The 20,353-nt window shown below is 33.7% G+C and overlaps 1 protein-coding gene across 1 annotated transcript; it reads right to left on the bottom strand.

Annotated features, from left to right (window-relative positions):
• Positions 1–2,149: 2,149 nt before the first annotated feature.
• LOC134252701 (condensin-2 complex subunit H2-like) lies at positions 2,150–19,580 on the bottom strand. The gene is made up of 19 exons (XM_062735207.1): positions 19,442–19,580; positions 18,654–18,755; positions 18,416–18,471; positions 16,316–16,391; positions 16,055–16,123; positions 15,754–15,833; positions 15,113–15,252; positions 14,801–14,917; positions 14,534–14,625; positions 14,254–14,319; positions 11,909–11,978; positions 11,668–11,784; positions 11,295–11,419; positions 10,892–10,940; positions 6,361–6,486; positions 4,183–4,250; positions 3,990–4,091; positions 3,627–3,773; positions 2,150–2,644 (listed from the first exon to the last, which is right to left on the bottom strand). The coding sequence occupies exons 1-19, from the start codon at positions 19,565–19,567 to the stop codon at positions 2,501–2,503; spliced, it is 1,872 nt and encodes a 623-aa protein (XP_062591191.1). The 5' UTR covers positions 19,568–19,580; the 3' UTR covers positions 2,150–2,500.
• Positions 19,581–20,353: the final 773 nt, after the last annotated feature.

The following is a 20,353-nucleotide window of genomic DNA, read 5'->3' as shown; positions in this document are numbered from 1 at the left end:
AAAAAGTACCTTACCTTAACACCCCCCCCCCCCCCCCCCCCACGAAATAGGATTTGGGAATTTGGGCAAGTTTTCCCTTTTTTTTTGCTTGTCAACTTTTTTCAGGTAAGTAAAAAGAATTTTTCTCTGGCTGGCCCCCCCCACTTTCAAAAACGATGCTACGCCACTGTATTAGAATTGGTTCTGAAAGTATTGACACTGAAAATTTTTCAACTTTGGCTTTTTTTTCCGTTTTTTGTTGTTGTTTTTTTTGCTTGTCAACTTTTTCAGGTAAGTAAAAAAATCTCTTCTCTGGCTGCCCCCCCCCCTTTCAAAAACGATGCTACGCGCCTGATAACACTCCAAAATGTATGGATGACGCATTTAGGGATGCAACACCATTAGGCTTTTCTTTCGATGCTACAACTGGCATATTTGGTTGCATGGTCCAGTTAAAATTTATATATTAAATATTTTATAGAAGATCATTTCTGTAAAAATTTGAAAATCTTCAGTCTTTAACACCCCCCCCCCCCCCCGAGCCATATCTCCTTTGAGAGTTTGTCTGGCGTTCTCCATACCGCTTTACCAAGTATTATGATCCACTCTTTTTCGTAAGTTTATGCATATTTCTTGAAATTCAAAAATTTCTCAAAAATAAATCAGTATCTTTTCGTATTGAGATGTCTTAATAAAGCAGACAAACTGCATAAATACTGTTAAAGATATCTTTCCCTCAGAGATCTATAGTGCAAGAACATCAATAGAACATATCTTGCTTCATACCAAACATCAAGATAAAGTTAAAGGTGCACGGCCAAATTTCCTCAGTGCATTCATTATTTTTTGGAGAACAGGCTTTTTTGAATTTGTCATGTTTCAGAAAACAGGTGTATTTGAGTAACTGCAGCAAGAACAAAAGGGATTCGATACCACGCTTTGTTCCGATTTTTAATTAACCTATTTTGATAAGTATTAACAATACGTTTGACAAAATAGAAATAGCTCTGAGAAATAACAAAGACTTTTGGCCATTTACAGGAAATGGACATAATGACGCAATTAATGACGTCAATAAACATCTATTAAAAGCACTTGACAATATATTGCGTCATTTATTAATAGATGTCATATTAATATATGTTTTCCTTTATATAACACTACTGAAAGCAAGCGTTTTTATAACTGTATAAATACATGTAGGGAGTCAAGAGGTCATAGATGTTCGTATGGATAAACGTTCGACGTAATTTCTCTGTGACGTCATAAAGGGTATTACAATTTTTGAAAAAATAATGCATTTCACAAAAAGTCACAATCAGGCAAGTTTAAAGTATGTGTTGGGATGTAAAACGGGTTGGCACATGATCAAATCTTCCAGGGCTTTATGGGATTTGATCACGTGACCAACCCGTTTTACATCCCAATAACACTCAAAAAATGAATTCAATTTTCTTAAATAACGCCAAGTCGGTAATAACGTAAATATATTTCGGCTGAAAATTTGGTTAAAATGACTGGTTTTTGAAAGGGTGATTCACAGTGAGCCTACTCTTTTTTTCTAAATTCAGAAACATTCTAAATGTGCCAATTTAGGGGTTGTAATCTTTAACACGGGGCACCATTTAATGTCACATCCCACTCACAGGCACTTGACAAATGGATGGTGTACCCCCTCTTCTTTTTCCCTTCAGCAGGGGACACAAATTCTCTGAATTAGCTTGTATTTGTAATAAGTGGTACCCTTGTAAAATGCTGCAAAGTTAATAAAAAGTATACTCATACAATGTATAACACAGCATAAGGGCTTATCTCATCAAAATAAATAATTTTAACTACATATAACAAATTGTAATATGCCGCTACAAACAAAATTCACTTTGAAAAAAAAAATTTCCTGCTCATTCAAGATGAGCAGCCACTAAACTCTTTATACCAGGAAACTCATTAAAACAGGACCAACTTTTCAAGAATTGAATGAGTTCAGACTTAATTCAAACGGTACAATCATAAACAGTGGTTTTAAAGGCTTATATCTTCCTTGTAAGTCATTTGTTTCAAAAAGTAAAATAAATAGATAAACTGATATATGGCTTTTGGATTCATTTGATATTGCTTTGTGCACATTTACAATCTAATTTCAAATAAGGAAGAAAATAAACACATCAACACTTGCTCATGGTTTTAATTAAGAGATTATATCACTGTAGCTGTTTCAGTGCCATTTTAATTTATTTTATAACATTACGAGACTTCTGTGCTTCATTAACCAGGAATGTGCACAATCTTTATTAAATAATGTAATTATACACATTTCCCTCTCCGTGTCCTTTTCTTCATGATTTTAATTTTAGATTAGTCTATAGAGTTTCTGACGAATGCATACATGAATTTAAAAAAATTTCCGATGAAACATGTTTACATTCTCAGATAAAATGCATAAAACTGATCACAGTGCTGCTTTAAATCTGTCCGAGTTAAAATTTGCCTTGTAGATATTTTTGTGTGGGCTATAAGTCTCTCATCCTTTGTCAGCTATAGATGGGGCCTGGTATTCCTCCAGCTGTTCAAAATGTCTCTTAGTGGAGAGTAAATGTAACTCAAACTTGTCCATCCCTTTCTCTAACTCCCCTCTCCTAACTATTTCTACATTCCCTGTGTTTGCCTGTCAAAACAAAACCATGCATATCATTAGTTTCAACCATAGGGAATCAAAGATTTCAGATCTCACCTCAACAGTTATCTAGTGAGACAAACTCTCACCTAAATAAATCTTAATGGTAGTGTAAATCTATAGATGTAACATTTATGGAAGTTTGTACTGATTTTACTTTTAATTACTTGGGAATGGACCTGCTCTACAATTAATTCTGCTTAATTGGCTGGAGAATGTCAGATCATGCATCTGAAGGAAGTATCGTAATCTGCATTTCTTCCTAGTTTTGTCAGCATTAATTCATCCCCATATTTTCAGTCAGGCCATATTTTCCCAGTAACATTTTTCCTGTTGTATAAAATATTCTTTATACCACCAAAATTTGCAAACTGCAACCTGCTACTCTTTTCATAACATCCATTTTAATAGTCTATACAGGTAGTTACTTGGCATTGATAACTCCTCCTAGAATTTTTAACCTTTGCAGTCATCTGGAAAAAGAAGGTAATTTCCAGCATGCCAAGTATGTCTGGAGTTATGCCAGTCTGGTCAACATAGGGTGGCATAGGCCTAAAGTTACTTTAGAATGAACCTGCTCAAGAACTTTTTGTTAACAGTGACACTCATCCAGAAAATGTAGGTCAGATCCAGCATCTGAAGCAAGGCTTGTGGTGTGAATCCCTAGATTCATTATCAAGTAAAGAGTACTCGGGTAATGTTGCAGAAACTTAAACCTGCTCAAAAATTTTCTACCTGCCCCCAAAACCTTAACCTGATAATCCCCAAGAGTGCAGCATTCAAATCCAAAATGGTACTGAAAAACTGCAACTTGGATTGATATAGGGCATAAAAATACTCAGAAATTTCAACTTGGGATGCCATTGCTAAGGGTATTACATTAACTCCTCAAACTTTGTTGATGTGAGTTAAAAATATCATACACAAGTCATAGCAGAAGTTTTCTCTCAAATAAAAAGAAATCATTTCTCACCAGCATTAGGGAAGCTAGAAATATCCTACAGACTTCATATGTCTTCTTGGCTTTGACCACCTCTTTAAATGCAGTGTTAGACTCCTTACTTAAGGAACCTATTAGGAGGCTTCCATATTTGTTGATATCAAATGGATCATGTGTATCCTACAGAGAAAAACATACATGTATAATTCTAATGAAAAAAAAATAAATATGCATGATTGCTTACAATCAATTAATCTAATACAGTGTTATTAAAAATGTTTTCTGGAGGAAAATACACAAATGTTCAAGAATAACAAGCTTTACTTAGACAGGAGCATATCAGCCCGCCTTTCACTTTGAATTCTGAGCCTGGTAACACTAAACTTAGTAACACACCTCCTCCTCCAGTTTAGGAATGACCTTCTCCTCCCACTCTGCTACTCGCCGGGACAATTCTGTTATCTGGGCGTACTCCTGGGCACTGATCAGGTACTGCTCCTGTGGACAGACATTCAAATAGGTGTCAAAATATTACAACTTTACTTGTAACAATCTGACTGTTTGGAAAAAGTTATAAACTGTAGCTTACCACATGATGTTTGACAAGCTCTTCATAATCATTTATTATTAAACCATCATCAAAGGTGGCACCGAAATCTGTAAAGGATAAAGCAAGGTGATATTTACAATGGAGTAAAACTAGAGGTACTGATACCTCCTCTTGCATATGAGTATAATGGCAAAGTACAAGATCTCCTGAGAAATCCCAAATATCTATCCACTCAATAGAGAATACCACTTTTACTCTTAGTTTTAGGGAATAGGGAAAGTTATTACACTCACTGCTTATAAATGATATAAATAAAACAAAGGGGGCGGATATCCAAATGCATAAAACAAAAACATAGGTATAAATCAGAGATTACAGAGCTCACCTCAACGAATATTGTCTTTAAGTAAGGCAAAGTCACAAAATTACCCAACAAAAAGTGTACATCCAAAAATGCAAAATTTATGCAATTTTGATCTAAAACTTTGGAATATACCTATATAAAAACTTCAAAGTAGTTCTTCATCACGAAAATGTGATCAAAATCCAGCATTTGAAGCAAGCTAGTTTAAGAGTTTTCATCCCTTGATGCATCATTTGGGCAAGTTTGGTTTATATAAGCCTTATAGTTTTCTGGTAATAGACCTGCACCCATAACTTTTACCTGGTCCATTATCTGGAAAAAGTATGTCGAATTCAGCATTCGGAGCAAGTCCATTAGTATGCATCCTAAGATGTATCATCCATGCGAGTTTGCACAACACTGGGCTTATGGTTGCTTAGAAATGAAACCTGCATAAAAATTTAACCTCTTCACTCATCCAAAAAAAATATAGGTCAGATTCAGCATCTGAAGCCAGCCTGCTAGAACGCAACCTTAGATGTATCATCCATGCAAGTTTGGTCATTAAAGAGCTCATAGTTACTTGGAAATAAATCCTGCATCAAAAACTTTAACCTGTTCACTCATCCAGAAAATGTAGGTCAGATTCAGCATCCGAAGCAAGTCTGGTAGTATGCATCCTAAAATGTATCATCCATGCAAGTTTAGTATAGGGCTCATTGTACTTTAGAAATGAAACCTGCACCAAAAAATTTAACCTGTTCACTCATCCAGAAAATGTAGGTCAGATTCAGCATCCGAAGCAAGCCTGGTAGTATGCATCCTAAGATGTACCATCCATGCAAGTTTGGTCATTATAGGGCTCATTGTATCTTGGAAATGAATCCTGCATCAAAATCATTAACCTGTTTACTCAATCGGAAAATGCAGTTCAGATTCAGCACCCGAAGCAAGCCTGGCAATGTGCATCCTTAGATGTATCATCCATGCAAGTTTGGTCAACATAGGGCTTATAGTTACTTGGAAATGAGACCTGCACCAAAAACATTAACCTGTTCACTCAACCAGAAAATGTAGGTCAGATTCAGCATCCTAAGCAAGTCTGGTAGTGTACATCCTAAAATGTATCATCCATGCAAGTTTGGTCAACATAGGGCTTATAGTTACTTGAAAATGAGACCTGCACCAAAAATATTAACCTGTTCACTCAACTGGAAAATGTAGGTCAGATTCAGCATCAGAAGCAAGCCTGGTAATGTGCATCCTTAGATGTACCATCCATGCAAGTTTGGTCAACATAGGGCTTATAGTTCCTTGGAAATGAGACCTACACCAAAAACTGCACCAAAAATGTTAACCTGCTCCAAAAACATTAACCTGGTCATTCCTTTGCTGAAATTGCAGCATCTGAAACTATGAATGGTACAATGAAACACACTAGAAGCATCTTCCATGCTTTGTCTAATCAATATAGGACATAGAAGTACTTAAAAAGAAAACTGCTCCAAAAAACTTAACCTTAACCTGGGACGCCGACGGTATTACATAAGCTCCCCCAGCTTCGTTGAGGTGAGCTAAAAACTGCACCAAAAACGTTAACCTGCTCCAAAAACATTAACCTGGTCATTCCTTTGGTGAAATTGCAGCATCTGAAACTTTGACTGGTACAATGAAACACATTAGAAGCATCTTCCATGCATGTCTAATCAATATAGGACATAGAAGTTCTTAAAAAGAACTGCTCCAAAAAAGTTAACCTTAACCTGGGACGCTGACGGTATTACATAAGCTCTCCCAACTTCGTTGAGGTGAGCTAATAATTATGCAAAGGAAAAGTTTATTTTTTAAAAAAAATTTGAAAATATAATTCCTACCATTATTCTTCATTGACTCAGAGTACGGCATGTCATCAGCGACTGTATTTATAGCATCAAACAAATTCTCATCATTCATCTGGGGCAATAAAATGTCTGCTGCTCCATCGTCTTCTTCATGAAAATCTGTCAATAACCAGAAGTCTCTGTCGAGACTGAAGCTCTACTGGTTTGTACTTATAGCAAAGGAAGAGAAAAGTACTTAAGCAGTTGGAAATTGAAACTTTTCAACAGCAATAAATAGAATAATGATCCTTGATTAAGTCTCTATATGTTCTTAGTGCAGTCTACTTGCATGCCACATTTATATTATAATCAGACTAAAATTGTATTTGGAGTAGCATTTTGAAAGAATTTCACAGAAATTTCTATTTTTAGTAACCACGGCAACACCGTTCATCGAAATCAAAAACCGATACACAGAATTATGTATCTTATTGTAGATTACTTGTGTGCCAAGTTATACTGAAATCAGACTAAAACTGTAGAAGGAGTAGCATTTTGAAAGAATTTCACAGAAATTTCTATTTTTAGTAACCACGGCAACACCGTTCATCGAAATCAAAAACCGATATACAGAATTGTGTATCTTAGTGTAGTCTACTTGTGTGCCAAGTTATATTGAACTAAAACTGTAGGAGGAGTAGCATTTTGAAAGAATTTCACAGAAATTTCTATTTTTAGTAACCACGGCAACACCGTTCATCGAAATCAAAAACCGATATACAGAATTGTGTATCTTAGTGTAGTCTACTTGTGTGCCAAGTTATATTGAAATCAGACTAAAACTGTAGGAGGAGTAGCATTTTGAAAGAATTTCACAGAAATTTCTATTTTTAGTAACCACGGCAACACCGTTCATCGAAATCAAAAACCGATATAGAGAATTATGTATCTTAGTGTAGTCTACTTGTGTGCCAAGTTATATTGAAATCAGACTAAAACTGTAGGAGGAGTAGCATTTTGAAAGAATTTCACACAAATTTCTATTTTAGTAACCACGGCAACACCGTTCATCGAAATCAAAAACCGATACACAGAATTATGTATCTTAGTGTAGTTTACTTGTGTGCCAAGTTATATTGAAATCAGACCAAAACTGTAGGAGGAGTAGCATTTTGAAAAATTGTTTACAGACGGACAGACAGACAGACAGACAGACGGACGGACGACGGACGCATTACTATCGCATAAGCTCTTCTGGTCTCTGACCAGTAGAGCTAAAAACTAGAACTGTCCAATTGGGACAAATACCCCCGCTGTGTTTTTTTCAGAGTAGGTGCTAATTCACAAATATTTTATGGATCTACTAAGAGGTGTTCACTATTGTCTTAAAACAAATCGGGTGAAAATATAATTGCATGCTCATTAATTTTTTTCAATTTATGAATCTAAGGTGCAACCAAATAAAACATCAATACTAATACACTGTAACAGTTTTTTTTTTTAATTTCATTAAAAAAACAAATTGCAATTATTTGTCATGCTACTCTGATAAATAATTGTTGAAAAAAGAAATATTATACAAAATCAAATTAATCTTTATAACTTTATATCAAATTCATTTTTAAAATAATAAAGTGCCCCACCACAGTATGATAAAACCAGAAGTCTCTGTCGAGACTGTAGCTCTACTGGTTTATACTTAAAACAAAGGAAGATAAAAGTAGCAGTTGTGACTTGAAACTTGAAAACAGCAATAAATAGAAAAATGATCCTTGCCACTCATCAAAGCAAAAACCGATGCACAGAATTATGTATCTTAGTGTAGTCTACTTGTGTTCCAAGTAAAATTGAAATCAGACCAAAACTAAAGGAAGAGTAGCATTTTGAAAAAATTTCAAAGAAATTTCTATTTTTAGAAACCATGGCAACACCCTTCATCGAAATCAAAAAACCAATGCACAGAAGTATGTATCTTAGTGTAGTCTACTTGTGTGCCAATTTACATTGAAATCGGACCAAAACTGTAGGAGGAGTAGCATTTTGAAAGAATTTCAAAGAAATTTCTATTTTTAGTAACTATGGCAATACCGTTCATCGAAATCAAAAACCGATGCACAGAATTATGTATCTTAGTGTAATCTACTTGTGTGCCAACCAAATCTCTAGAAGAAGCATTTTGAAAGAATTTCAAAGAAATTTCTATTTTTAGAAACCATGGCAACACCCTTCATCGAAATCAAAAAACCAATGCACAGAATTATGTATCTTAGTGTAGTCTACTTGTGTGCCAAGTAAATTGAAATCAGACCAAAACTGTAGGAGGAGTAGCACTTTGAAAAAATTTCAAAGAAATTTCTATTTTTAGTAACCATGGCAACACTCTTCATCGAAATCAAAAACCAATGCACAGAATTATGTATCTTAGTGTAGTCTACTTGTGTGCCAAGTTATATTGAGATTGAACCAAATCTGTAGGAGGAGTAGCATTTTGAAAGAATTTCACAGAAATTTCTATTTTTAGTAACCATGGCAACACTCTTAATCGAAATCAAAAATCGATGCACAAAATTATGTATCTTAGCGTAGTCTACTTGTGTGCCAAGTTATATTGAAATTGAACCAAATCTGTAGGAGGAGTAGCATTTTGAAAGAATTTCACAGAAATTACTATTTTTAGTAACCATGGCAACACTCTTAATCGAAATCAAAAACCGATGCACAGAATTATGTATCTTAGTGTAATCTACTTGTGTGCCAAGTTATATTGAAATCGAACCAAATCTCTAGGAGGAGTAGCATTTTGAAAGAATCTCACAGAAATTTTTATTTTTAGTAGCCATGACAACATCGTTCATCGAAATCAAAAACTAATGCACAGAATTATGTATCTTAGTGTAGTCTACTTGTGTGCCAAATTATATTGAAATCGAACCAAAACTGTAGGAGGAGTAGCATTTTGAAAGAATTTCAAAGAAATTTCAATTTTTAGTAACCATGGCAACATCGTTCATCGAAATCAAAAACCGATGCACAGAATTATGTATCTTAGTGTAGTCTACGTGTGAGCTAAATTATATTGAAATCGAATCAAATCTGTAGGAGGAGTAGCATTTTGAAAGAATTTCACAGAAATTTCTATTTTTAGTAACCGTGGTAACACCGTTCATCAAAATCAAAAACCGATGCACAGAAATATGTATCTTAGTGTAGTCTACTTGTGTGCCAAGTTATATTGAAATCGAACCAAATCTGTAGGAGGAGTAGCATTTTGTAAAATTGTTTACAGACAGACAGACAGACAGACGGACGGACGCCGGACGCATTACTATTGCATAAGCTCTTCTGGTCTCTGACCAGTAGAGCTAAATATTGTTCATTCAATTAATATTAACAGTTTAGAGTGTGAGGAAATCATGGCAACCCTTAAAAGGATTTCCATAATTTTTTTTTTATTCCTTTTAATATTTGTTTAAACATCTCCTGTGGTGTAAGCATTAATTATAACAAATAATCATCAAATGGTTGCATTATAGCTTGACAAATGCTCCTCCCCCACAAACACACACATAGGCATATTTTTCATGTGGGACATGATGCTCTGAAATTTGTTACTTGATATTTTAATTTTTTTTTAAATATATCAATTTAACTAATTAGTATTAAAAACTTAATCTATAACAAATTGATTTTAGAAATAGAAGGCTGGCCATCAAATGACATATGCTATTTAAACTGACCAGCAGTTCCTCTGTCTAATTCCCAAAGGACCTTAATCAGAGATAAAAGCTAACATAAATGATTGAGACAGCTAGCTTTCCTACATTGAACTCATTAATTAATCTTTGACTGGATGCAAGTCCATTGATAAATGCCAAGGGATGCAATTTTCTGTTATCAAAATTCTCCTTGACCGGTGCTTGATAATTATACCCTTGGGAGAGGTAGATTATCTCTTATAAAATAACATTTGATATGGATTGCTGTAAAGTATATAATGAAAAAATATTATTTTCTTATTTAAATTTAACATTTTTTAAACAGGGATACAGAAACACTCTTACATTTTTGGGATTGTGTAATTCAATAGTAAAAGACAGGTTTCTTTTTAAAATTTCACTTAAATTAAAGGTCACGGTGACCTTAAAATAGGTCATGACACACCTTCTACCCAAGATGCATAAACTGTCCAAGTTTGATGATTGTCAGTCTAATAGTTTTCTAGTTATGAGCCAAACAAAACCATAAAATAAAAAAGAAAAAACACCTGTAAAATGCAGAAAAATTACCCAATCATGATGAAAATACCAGGTGCACAACTTCATATGGTGAATAAGTGTACAAATTTTCAGACAAATCCATCCAATAGTTTCTGAGAAACGGTCCGGACAAAATCTTGTCTACAGACGGACGGACAGACAGACAGACATGCTGATTCCAATATACCCCCCTAAACTTCGTTTGCGGGGGTATAAAAAATCACATTGCAATGAACAAAGAATATGTAGTATAAATATATGATACTTGTGAATATTTATCTTCACTGTTACATTCAGAGATTTAATACATGTATATTAAATGTACATGCCTTCTTGTTCCACCTTTTCATCTTCATTTTCTTCCTCTACATAAGCAAACTGCTAAAAAAAAATAATTGATAAAGTTAAATGTACATATAAAGGGAAAGTTAAAATCTTTTATACAACAGAATTCTGGATATCATCATAAGGGAAAACAGTGGCATCTTAAAGCAGTTCCTCTCGCAAAGATCATATCTATAAATCTAGACAGAATTTGACATCAATCCTGATGCAAATTAGTCAAATTCTAACTAACTATAAACATGATAAATTAACACAAAAACATTGCACACAAGCATCTTACTATATTCCCTCCAACTCCATTGCAAGGGAAGAAAAAAAAAACATGCAAGCTTAAAATATTCTTAGAAATGACAAAGCAATATTTTATTCCATGCTCTGGTTGAGTACCTTTGCTTTATTTTCTTTCCTTGACAGAGCTTGCCTTCTTTTGTATTCCTCCCAGAAAGGTTTATCAAGTTCAGGAAAGGACACAGTTTTCAAGGGATTCTTTGGATATTTTTCCACATTAGTGACTACAGTGAAATTGTATATAATTTTTTTTTAACTACCATCACTACATGAACAGAGCATATATGAATGTACAATACAAATCTGAAATTGATAATATTTAAAAAATATTATTTTATAATGGAAGAAAAAAAAATCGTAAATTATTATAATTTTTACTTCTACATAAATATATTTACTATTATCTAACTGAGCATGAAAATGAACAATTCCTTTATTATGAGTAACTTTAGCTTAAACTACAGCTACATACATGTCTGACAGACAAACTGAGTAAGGGGACACAACTTCTTTATCTCAGGCTTCTTTTTTCTCTTCCTCTTGTTTGTCAAACTGTCATCTACATTGTCTGGGATCTTAAAAGTCTTTCCTGAAAAATAAAAATTTTAGGAAGTTTAAATAAAATAGTAAAAGCATTAAATGAGAAGACGAGATCTCTTGTAATAAATCTGCTTTCTGTTCAAAATATTTTACCAAAACAACATTAATTTTACCTCTCTTTGTGGTGCGCTCTGTTACATTGCCGGGGTCATGTGGATCTATCATCTTCCAATGATCAATTACCTGTACAGAGAGAATTAAAGGGAACCCATAATACAAGTATTTCATGAATTACCAGGGACCAACCTAGACCCAAAATTTAGGGAGACTTCACTTCTCCTTCAGAGAAATTTAGGGAGAAGTTTTGAAATTTAGGGAGACTTCTTGGCGCACGTGACGCCCACTGATCATTATAAAACTTTTCTAAAATGAAACTATTTCTTTGTTTATAACTTAAAATACATTTCAATAATTTTTCTGTATTGACATCCTAGTAAAAATATTTAAAAAAGACAAAAGGAATCTGAATTTTTTTCCAATTACAAGGTACAGTGAAGTCGCCCGGGTCACGTCAGGGTGTTTCGTTGATATTTTGCAAATCTGTTCAATTTATATTTTATGCAAAACATGTATTGAAAGAACAAATAGTGAGTCATCCAAACACTTTTTTGTTTTCAAAGTAGTACACGGGACCAATATTTACAGGGGTATTTCAGCAAGGCCTAGCTTCCCCAGTTAAGAATCATTTTCTCCATTTCCAGGTCATGTGACTTCATGATCGTGTAATATTCATGGAACGTTTCGGAACTCGATTTTTATGATGTTGAAACATAAAACAATTCATGCAGCTTGGAAAGAACTAAAACAACCACAGAAATTATTTTTAAAACAATTACAACAAAACAAATTGCAGTATGCAGAATTTAAAAAATGTATTAGGATTAAAAATATTACAATTAAATTCATTTATTTAAAAAATGCATTTGAAGGGTTAACTCGATTTTAATTTCTAGAACAAATATTTTCCAGTTAGAATACTTTTGATAATTAATGTAAATACATGGTTGTCGATTGGTTTTGTACATAGAATTTTGACATGTTCATGCCACGAGATTGCGTGACCCGCAATTGGAGAAACTACTACAGTTTGATTTAATAATCATTATAATTTTATTTGAGCAGCGATCATTATGATTGATTTCTGAGTTAAAACTAAATGCATTTGCCATACTTTCTAGCTCTTATTATTTATCTAGAACTTTTATATCAGTCTTTCTGCAGCGAACAAAAACGAAAGTAGCCCGTCACCGCAGCAGAAACATCCAAGTCTTTAATGCGTGCGTTTCAGAATTTCGATTGTCGGATGCTCTTTTAAAGTTGATATTCAAAATTTTGTAATTAATTACATACAGAAAGACCAGTTCTTCATGACCAGCGTATTCATTAAGTTTTTTGCGCTTAAATTTTAACAATATGGCATAAAATACACACGAGTGACCTAGAATTTGAAACGACCCGGAATTGGCGACTTCACTGTACTACGTACGCATGCTGATTGAACTCTGTATATCAGATGTGTAATCTGTTAGACGGTCAATAAGGCCATAATAAAAATATTCCTAGATTCTCATCCCCGCCCGCCCCGATTTTATACCACCGCCTCGATTTTTTTAGTCTCGTTACGATTTTTTTTAATTTCTGTTTTTCTTCGTCTTAATTCTGATCGGGATCGGTATTCATCTTTTAAATCCCGCGAAAGTTGACATGATTTTGACAGCTGAAAAGACGGTAATTGCTGTAATACATGTATATATTTTAAACAGGGGTCATGTTGAAAAAGATCGGTGTAAGTAAGAGATAATTGAATCTTTACTATGACTTTTATTCGGGCATGTAGATTTACACCGATTGACCAGGTCAATAAAAAATCTACAAAACTGAAAAAATAAAAAATATAAAATAAAAGCATTTTTAAAAAAATTCGGATGAGAATCTAGCAATTTATTTATTATGGCCTAACTCCACAAATTAACAGTAAAAATATGTCTGTATTCACAGCATGAATTAATTATTTGGCAATAAAAAGATCTAAAATCATCTTTAACATCTTTGGCATGACATCGATAGCTGACCAGCTGTTTTGCGTCTGGTTGTGCATAACTTGTAACAATGGACTTTTTCATACCCGGAAGCATAAAATCTAGAGGAGTTCCGACAGAGTATTCGATCCATGGGTCATTGGTAGCCAAACAGGTGCAAGTGTCCTGCTGTTTCGTTTAGTTCAGCAGTAATAAAATAAGATTTATAAACTACTGAGGATTCTACCATGTTTCTTAATAGATTTTTTATGATTTTCAATAAAGGGTTTGCAAATGTTAAGGCGACTTAAACTTCGCTTTCATGATCAATTACGGCCAAGTTTGGCGCCCAAAAGCGACTATTTCGCCTCAGTCGCCCCCTAGGTTGATCCTTGAATTGCATGTCGCATCAAACACCTTTATGTTTACAATGAACTTACAGGTTTGGGGGGAACAATTTGCACTCTTTTTCTTTCAGATCTCCTGAGAATCTGTGCATCTAGACTCTGTCAAACATAAATTATACATGTACATGTTATGTCTACTGGTATATATCCAACATTGATTAATTTTAAAAATGAGGAAGAATTCTTTTACAACAGATTACATGTCTTTTTTCTGAAATAATTCTATCTGACAAGAGATGAATATTTTCTGGACACAAATAATACATAATTTGTAATTAAGAGTTCTTTCTTGAGAAGAAAACCGATAGATTACCTCTCTGTTGTTGGGAGGTACAGCTCCGTCCACCTCATCCTCCATTGGAGCCGGCTCGAAAGGTTCTGCCTCATCTCCTGCATTGTCACCCACTGAAATAGTAGAAAATATCTTTCGTAAATATGGTATTTCGGCAGTTTTCTTATTTGTTTATTACTTGAATTATCTGCTGGTTTTACAGAGTCCTCATGATTCTGGTGCCTTATGATTGCTCATTCTAGGTATTTACTAGCGATATCTAGAGGTTTGTTTTTTATGTCTACTTACTAGTGACATCTGGTGGTGGGAGGTCATTGGTTTCCACTTCCTCTACATTGTCTCTTCCCATCATTCCCTGTGTACATTGTTCTGTGCTCTCCTCCTGTATTGTGTTTAACGAGCCACCTTGTGTAAAACAAACATACAAGAGTGTATAACAAGAAACCACTGAAGATAACAAGATAAATGCAGTATGGCCAAAAATAATACTTGGAAGCACACCCTCCCCAAATATTACAAACAATGTATAACAATGTCTAAATTGCTATTACCATGTAAAATACAATTAGATTAAAACAAAAGTTAAAACTACATGTATACCTTGTAGGGAGATGCAGTCTGATAATGTCTTCTCAAGTAGAGCCATGTGAGACATGTCTAGGAGCAGCGTGCCACTCTGATGAACAGAACAAGTGTTCATCTTAAAGTCATTTCTGCTGGCCAGGACCTCCCCCTTCTTACTGAAATAAGAAACAAAGAATTCAGGATGATAAATTTCAAGCACAACAAAATTATTTTTTTTAACCTGATCATACTTTACAGTATATAAGTAAAGGATATTTCCCTTTACTATCTTAGGAATCTGCTGATTACGCTTCACTATACCTTAGTAGAGGGTTAGCTCCCTTTTCTATCTACTGATCATATGTTACAATACCTTAGTAGAGGGTAAGCTCCCTTTTCCATCTACTGATCTTATACCATGCAAAGTTAATTCCTTGCTTCTCAGACCTTTTTTCAAGGAATATGAAGGAAGGAGGCATTTTTTCTTCTTTTTTATTGCCCCCAAATAATGATGAGACAGCTTTTTACATTGCACAAAACCTCAAAAAATGAGGAGGGGGTGATTTGTTGTTTTTATTTTATTGATTTAGCAATAAAAAGGGTCAATGACGCACCCTTGGAAGGGATGAGGGAGGGCCTGAGAACCAAGAAATTAATTTTCTATGGCCTTACAATACCTTAGTAGAGGATTAGCTCCTTTTTCTCCTTCCTCCAGAGGAATCAATGACAGTGGCATCTGAGGTATTGGCATCACATTCTAAAAAACACAAAATTATATCCCGTACACATGAGTCTTGCTTTGTTTTCACCTTTTTAAAATAAATTATTCTTGTCATTGTTAACAATTATACATTGCAAAATAAGTGAAAAACAAAAATTTAAAATCTTGTAACCATGACAGTAAAATTAAAAAAAAATTACAAAAGATGTTTGAAGAAGTGCTTTTACAGTTGTGTACACTAAACACAACTAACAAACCTTATTTCCATATTCGTCTTCTTTCAGCACAATACTCTTGTGTTCTTTAATATCGTCCAGGCTCAGAAACTGATCAAATTAAGATTACAGTGTGTTAAAAAAACATTAACCTCCTTTAATTGTAAGGGGAAAAAACTGTTCACAAACTATTTATTTTGTAAAATTTAAGAGAGCTGCATGTTTTTCTTCATCTTCAATATGAACAATGTGAAGCACCTTCACTTATGTACAACTATGTTATTAGTATTTGGTAAGAATAACCTCATCATCTTCATTTTTGTCAAACCCAGAATCCTCATCATCATTTCCTTCAGCTGATGCCTGTTTATTCTGTTTTCTGTAAGAATAAATCTTACTGGAATCAGCTGTTGCTTATTTGTATAACATCAATTATACAGCAATAAAGTTATAAAATGCCTTTTAAATCATCATTATTTGTGTGATAGTAAGTTGACATTTATGAGACTCAATGGTCATTGCAGTAAAATCTGTTCTTTTAGCATGTTTAGAAATTTCTTTTGAATGTCTAACAAATGACAGTCAATTTTTACAGATTTCGCAGAAAAACTACTTTGCATCATTTTTTTTCATATTTTTTGGAGTGTGTATCATACACTCTTTGTTTTTAAATGAGTTGAAAGTGAGTTTTGTGCATTACCGTAATTTTCGGGTTATAGGTCGATGGGGTATATAGGTCGAAAGGCTCATTTTCAGCCTTAATTTTTGAAAAATCCTAAGATAGGACGAACTTACTATATAGGACGAGGCTTTGTTTCCCGTTTTCTAAAGATTCTCACGCAGATACAACGTATCAGAACAGGTAAACCTCTAAAATTACCGGGGCAATTCCGTGACATGAACGTATCAAGAAAACAAACAGGTATTTTAATGAGTACAGCATTTAAATAAAGTTTTTTAAAAAATGTAGTTAAAACTTCTTTGAATTGTGTTACTACTTTTTTTTCTCCAACTTGCCTGTTCAATGCCTCCGTAGTTTCATACTGTTGTTAAACCAGAGGCAAAAATAACACGTAAATACATTTCTTATTTTAAGCTATAATTCGGGAAATACCCGAGATCAAAGAATAATAATTCTGATTTCAGAACAACTTGGACACATTCCTAATATAGTTTATTCAGTTAGTTATTTACCGGTGGACGACAATTGCTTCGATGTCCGCCATTTTCATTTTTCTTCTTCAGGGATTTGCTAAAACCCGCAAACGACCATTGAATGTATATATAAAGCAACAGTAAAGAATTGAAATAATATTACCACGCTGAAAGTTTAATTTATAAATTTAATTGAGAGTACCGGTACATCCACAATTTGACAGTCATTATGAATTTCATGGCTTTGTTTATTCAATGATGTGTAACACTAATACCCTATAACGGCACGTGGATTTGCTAATCATGCCCTGCGGGTATTAAACCAACACAGGTGTTGAAACCTTTGCGTGTACACACAGTGTAAATCCTTTTATCTGTCAGACAATTAAAATTCGTTAGAAGCCAATCTTTGTATAGCGGTAATTCAGTGTACTTCTTGTGTACGAAGAAGCTTTTGATAAACCTTATTATATTAGTTAAAATTATATTTCTGTCTTAAACATATTTCTGTAACCTGCATTTATTACTAATTCTTTGCTTGTAAAACTCCATATCAATAAAATTAATTTTTTATCATCCGCATGTATATTTCCATAATTGCTTGTAAAACTTCAAACTATCTTTCAAAACGATTTTTAGGAATTGACTGGCAACAATTTATTTCACTCATTTTACATTAAAATAAATATAAGACTTTTACAATAAAAAAATTAATACTATTTCAATTTATCAATCTACTAATTAATGGTAAAACACTACACTTGTGATCTTGAAAATTTTTCCGTATTTCAAATTTTGGTACAGTTGCGGTTTTACTTTTAGTAAACGATAGCGACTTCCTAACTTCACAAGATGGCTACCGCATGATGGCAATGGATAACACGTTGAGGAATTATTAACTTGATGAAGCACAGTTTTTTCCTTTGTCATCAACGGATATTTAATGGAATTTATTTTGTAAGAAAGCTATAGAATAAATATTTTATTGTTTACCTAGGCATTAATTTTTCTGCATAAAATAATGAAAAAAGTTATAAAAGTGGCACAGATTTGCTCTGAAATTTACGTAAATTTTATTGATTTTGGGGCATTTTTCGTAAACTTGAGCCTAAGAAAGGTCGAATTCGTATATTGGGCGACCCCAGCGGTTCTGAGAAAAAAAGTATCGACCTATAACCCGAAAATTACGGTACATAAATCTACATTAATCTACTTGTTGACTTGATATTAAAATCGAAACAGAATTACTTTTTACTTGCCAGCAAGTCCAGAACTTGATACACCAAGGTGTAGAGATATTCAACCTGTAAGTAAGCATAATGTTTGATTTAATTTTGGTACATTATTAGTGCATTTATTAAGATTTCAATGATGAATCTATAACTTTATTTCTCAAAAAGAATCCAATTCACAGTATTTTATAAAAGTTTCAGTTACATGAGACGTATCTTTATATCATTCATTTATTACAAATAAACATACATACCTTTTTACTATATACACACACAGAGCCTTGAATCAGCATTGCTGCTTCAGCAAAATTCATTGTAGTAATCCCTCCATCAAAAGTTATCACTATGTTGCCAAGCTATAGATTATCAGAAACAAGTTCAGTACTAAAACGAATCATTTGACGATTTGCACAGTAAAAAAATGGAAAATAATAAATAGGAATGAAAATATAGGTTAAATTTTACAGAGAAACAGATTTCACAAGTCTCAGACATGGGGCCAAAACAAGGACCCATTCCCATGCTTAAAGCAGCTATCTTTATAATATTGTATTACAATAAGAAAATGAATTCCGTATATACATGTACTCGCCTACCGGTATAAGTCGGATTTTTTGGAGTTAAACTTTGGTCCAAAACTCTATATCAGACTTATAAGCAAGATACAAAAAAAATGGTATTTTAAAAGGTCAATCTTTCTAACATAAGCTTCAAAAATACAACTGACTTATAGGTGTGTATATACGGTCCTGTAAATGTCAAAGCAGAATGTCTTTATTCTTCATGTCACCTCCTCAGGCCCCCAGATTACAATTTTTGGCTCAATATTTTTCCGTAAATCTATTCTTTATATATTGACAGTCAAAGAGAGTCCATCGGACCCTCCTTTGGGTTTTTCTTCCTTCTGCTTTGAAACTTTTTTCTCAATTTTAAGTAAATGTTGCTATTTTTCCCTAATGGAAAGGCTGAGGCTCAAAGTAACAAGACTATCTAAAGAAACCTGCACACAATTTATATCTCAAATAAATCATTGAATAGGTACCTCTTCAAGGTAGTCCTCCAGTGATGATGCGATGTCTACATCCCAGTTCTTGGTGAGGTCTCGGATAGGCTGCAGCAGGTTGGCAAACCTCGACTCAAGCTCATCTTGAGTATGTGATGAGCCCATGATGAGCCTAGATCTGCAAATATAATCTGTTGAATTGAGTGTTCCTTTATTTTTTAAACTTGTACCTTTTTCTCATCCAAAATCATATGCACTGCCAAACACACAAAGTTTACCCTAAAAAAACTATACTGGATGCTCTCATTTTAGGGTTCTTTCTAAGATTTTTTTTATACAAGTTCCAGGACTCAGGTTTTCTAAATTGTTTTTTTTCTCTCCATTTTTATAATTATCAGTTAGTTTTAATGGTATGTAAATCTTTGTTTTCCAATACATTTTTGACTTTCTGTCCTTGACAATTGTCCAAGAGCATTTTGGATGGTAGCTGCAGATCTATAGCTTACTATTCTGAAAAAGTTAGACTGGACGACCTGAGAACTACAGTGCCACATAAACATTGAAAAATGTGTATATTTATTGTACATAAAAGGTGTGCTGTTTCTTAATTCTCCATTCATGCATTCATTCTGCATCTCAAAATTTTACAAACCATATGTTCCAAGCTTATTCTTTTACTACTTTCCACAATGAAAATTTACCAAAACTGTTTGTTATAGCACTTTTGGAACTGAAATTGAGACCATCAAAAATTTCGCCTATTTAGCGTGAAACACTCTTCCTTAATACAATAGTATAAATAGGCGAAATTTTTGATGGTCTCAATTTCAGTCCAAATTTCAGACCAAATTAATTTGCCATCTATTGGCATCTATTATGATCATGATCATATTAGATGCCAATAGATGGCAATTAAGTTAATTTGGCCCTGTGCACTTCATGCATGACTTG

This window comes from Saccostrea cucullata, unplaced genomic scaffold, assembly GCF_032062105.1.
Source record: "Saccostrea cucullata isolate Sc308-1 unplaced genomic scaffold, CSIRO_AGI_Scuc_v1 ctg99, whole genome shotgun sequence".
Classification (NCBI taxonomy): domain Eukaryota; kingdom Metazoa; phylum Mollusca; class Bivalvia; order Ostreida; family Ostreidae; genus Saccostrea; species Saccostrea cuccullata.
This window is presented reverse-complemented; position numbering and strand designations above follow the sequence as displayed.

Coding starts and splice junctions, on each gene's coding strand:
- LOC134252701 (XM_062735207.1), bottom strand. CDS start 19,567: ATGGGCTCATCACATACTCAAGATGAGCTTGAGTCGAGGTTTGCCAAC. Junction 10,941..11,294: donor GGAAAGAAAATAAAGCAAAG/GTACTCAACCAG, acceptor TTTTTTTAGCAG/TTTGCTTATGTAGAGGAAGA. Junction 3,774..3,989: donor TTCCTAAACTGGAGGAGGAG/GTGTGTTACTAA, acceptor TTTTCTCTGTAG/GATACACATGATCCATTTGA.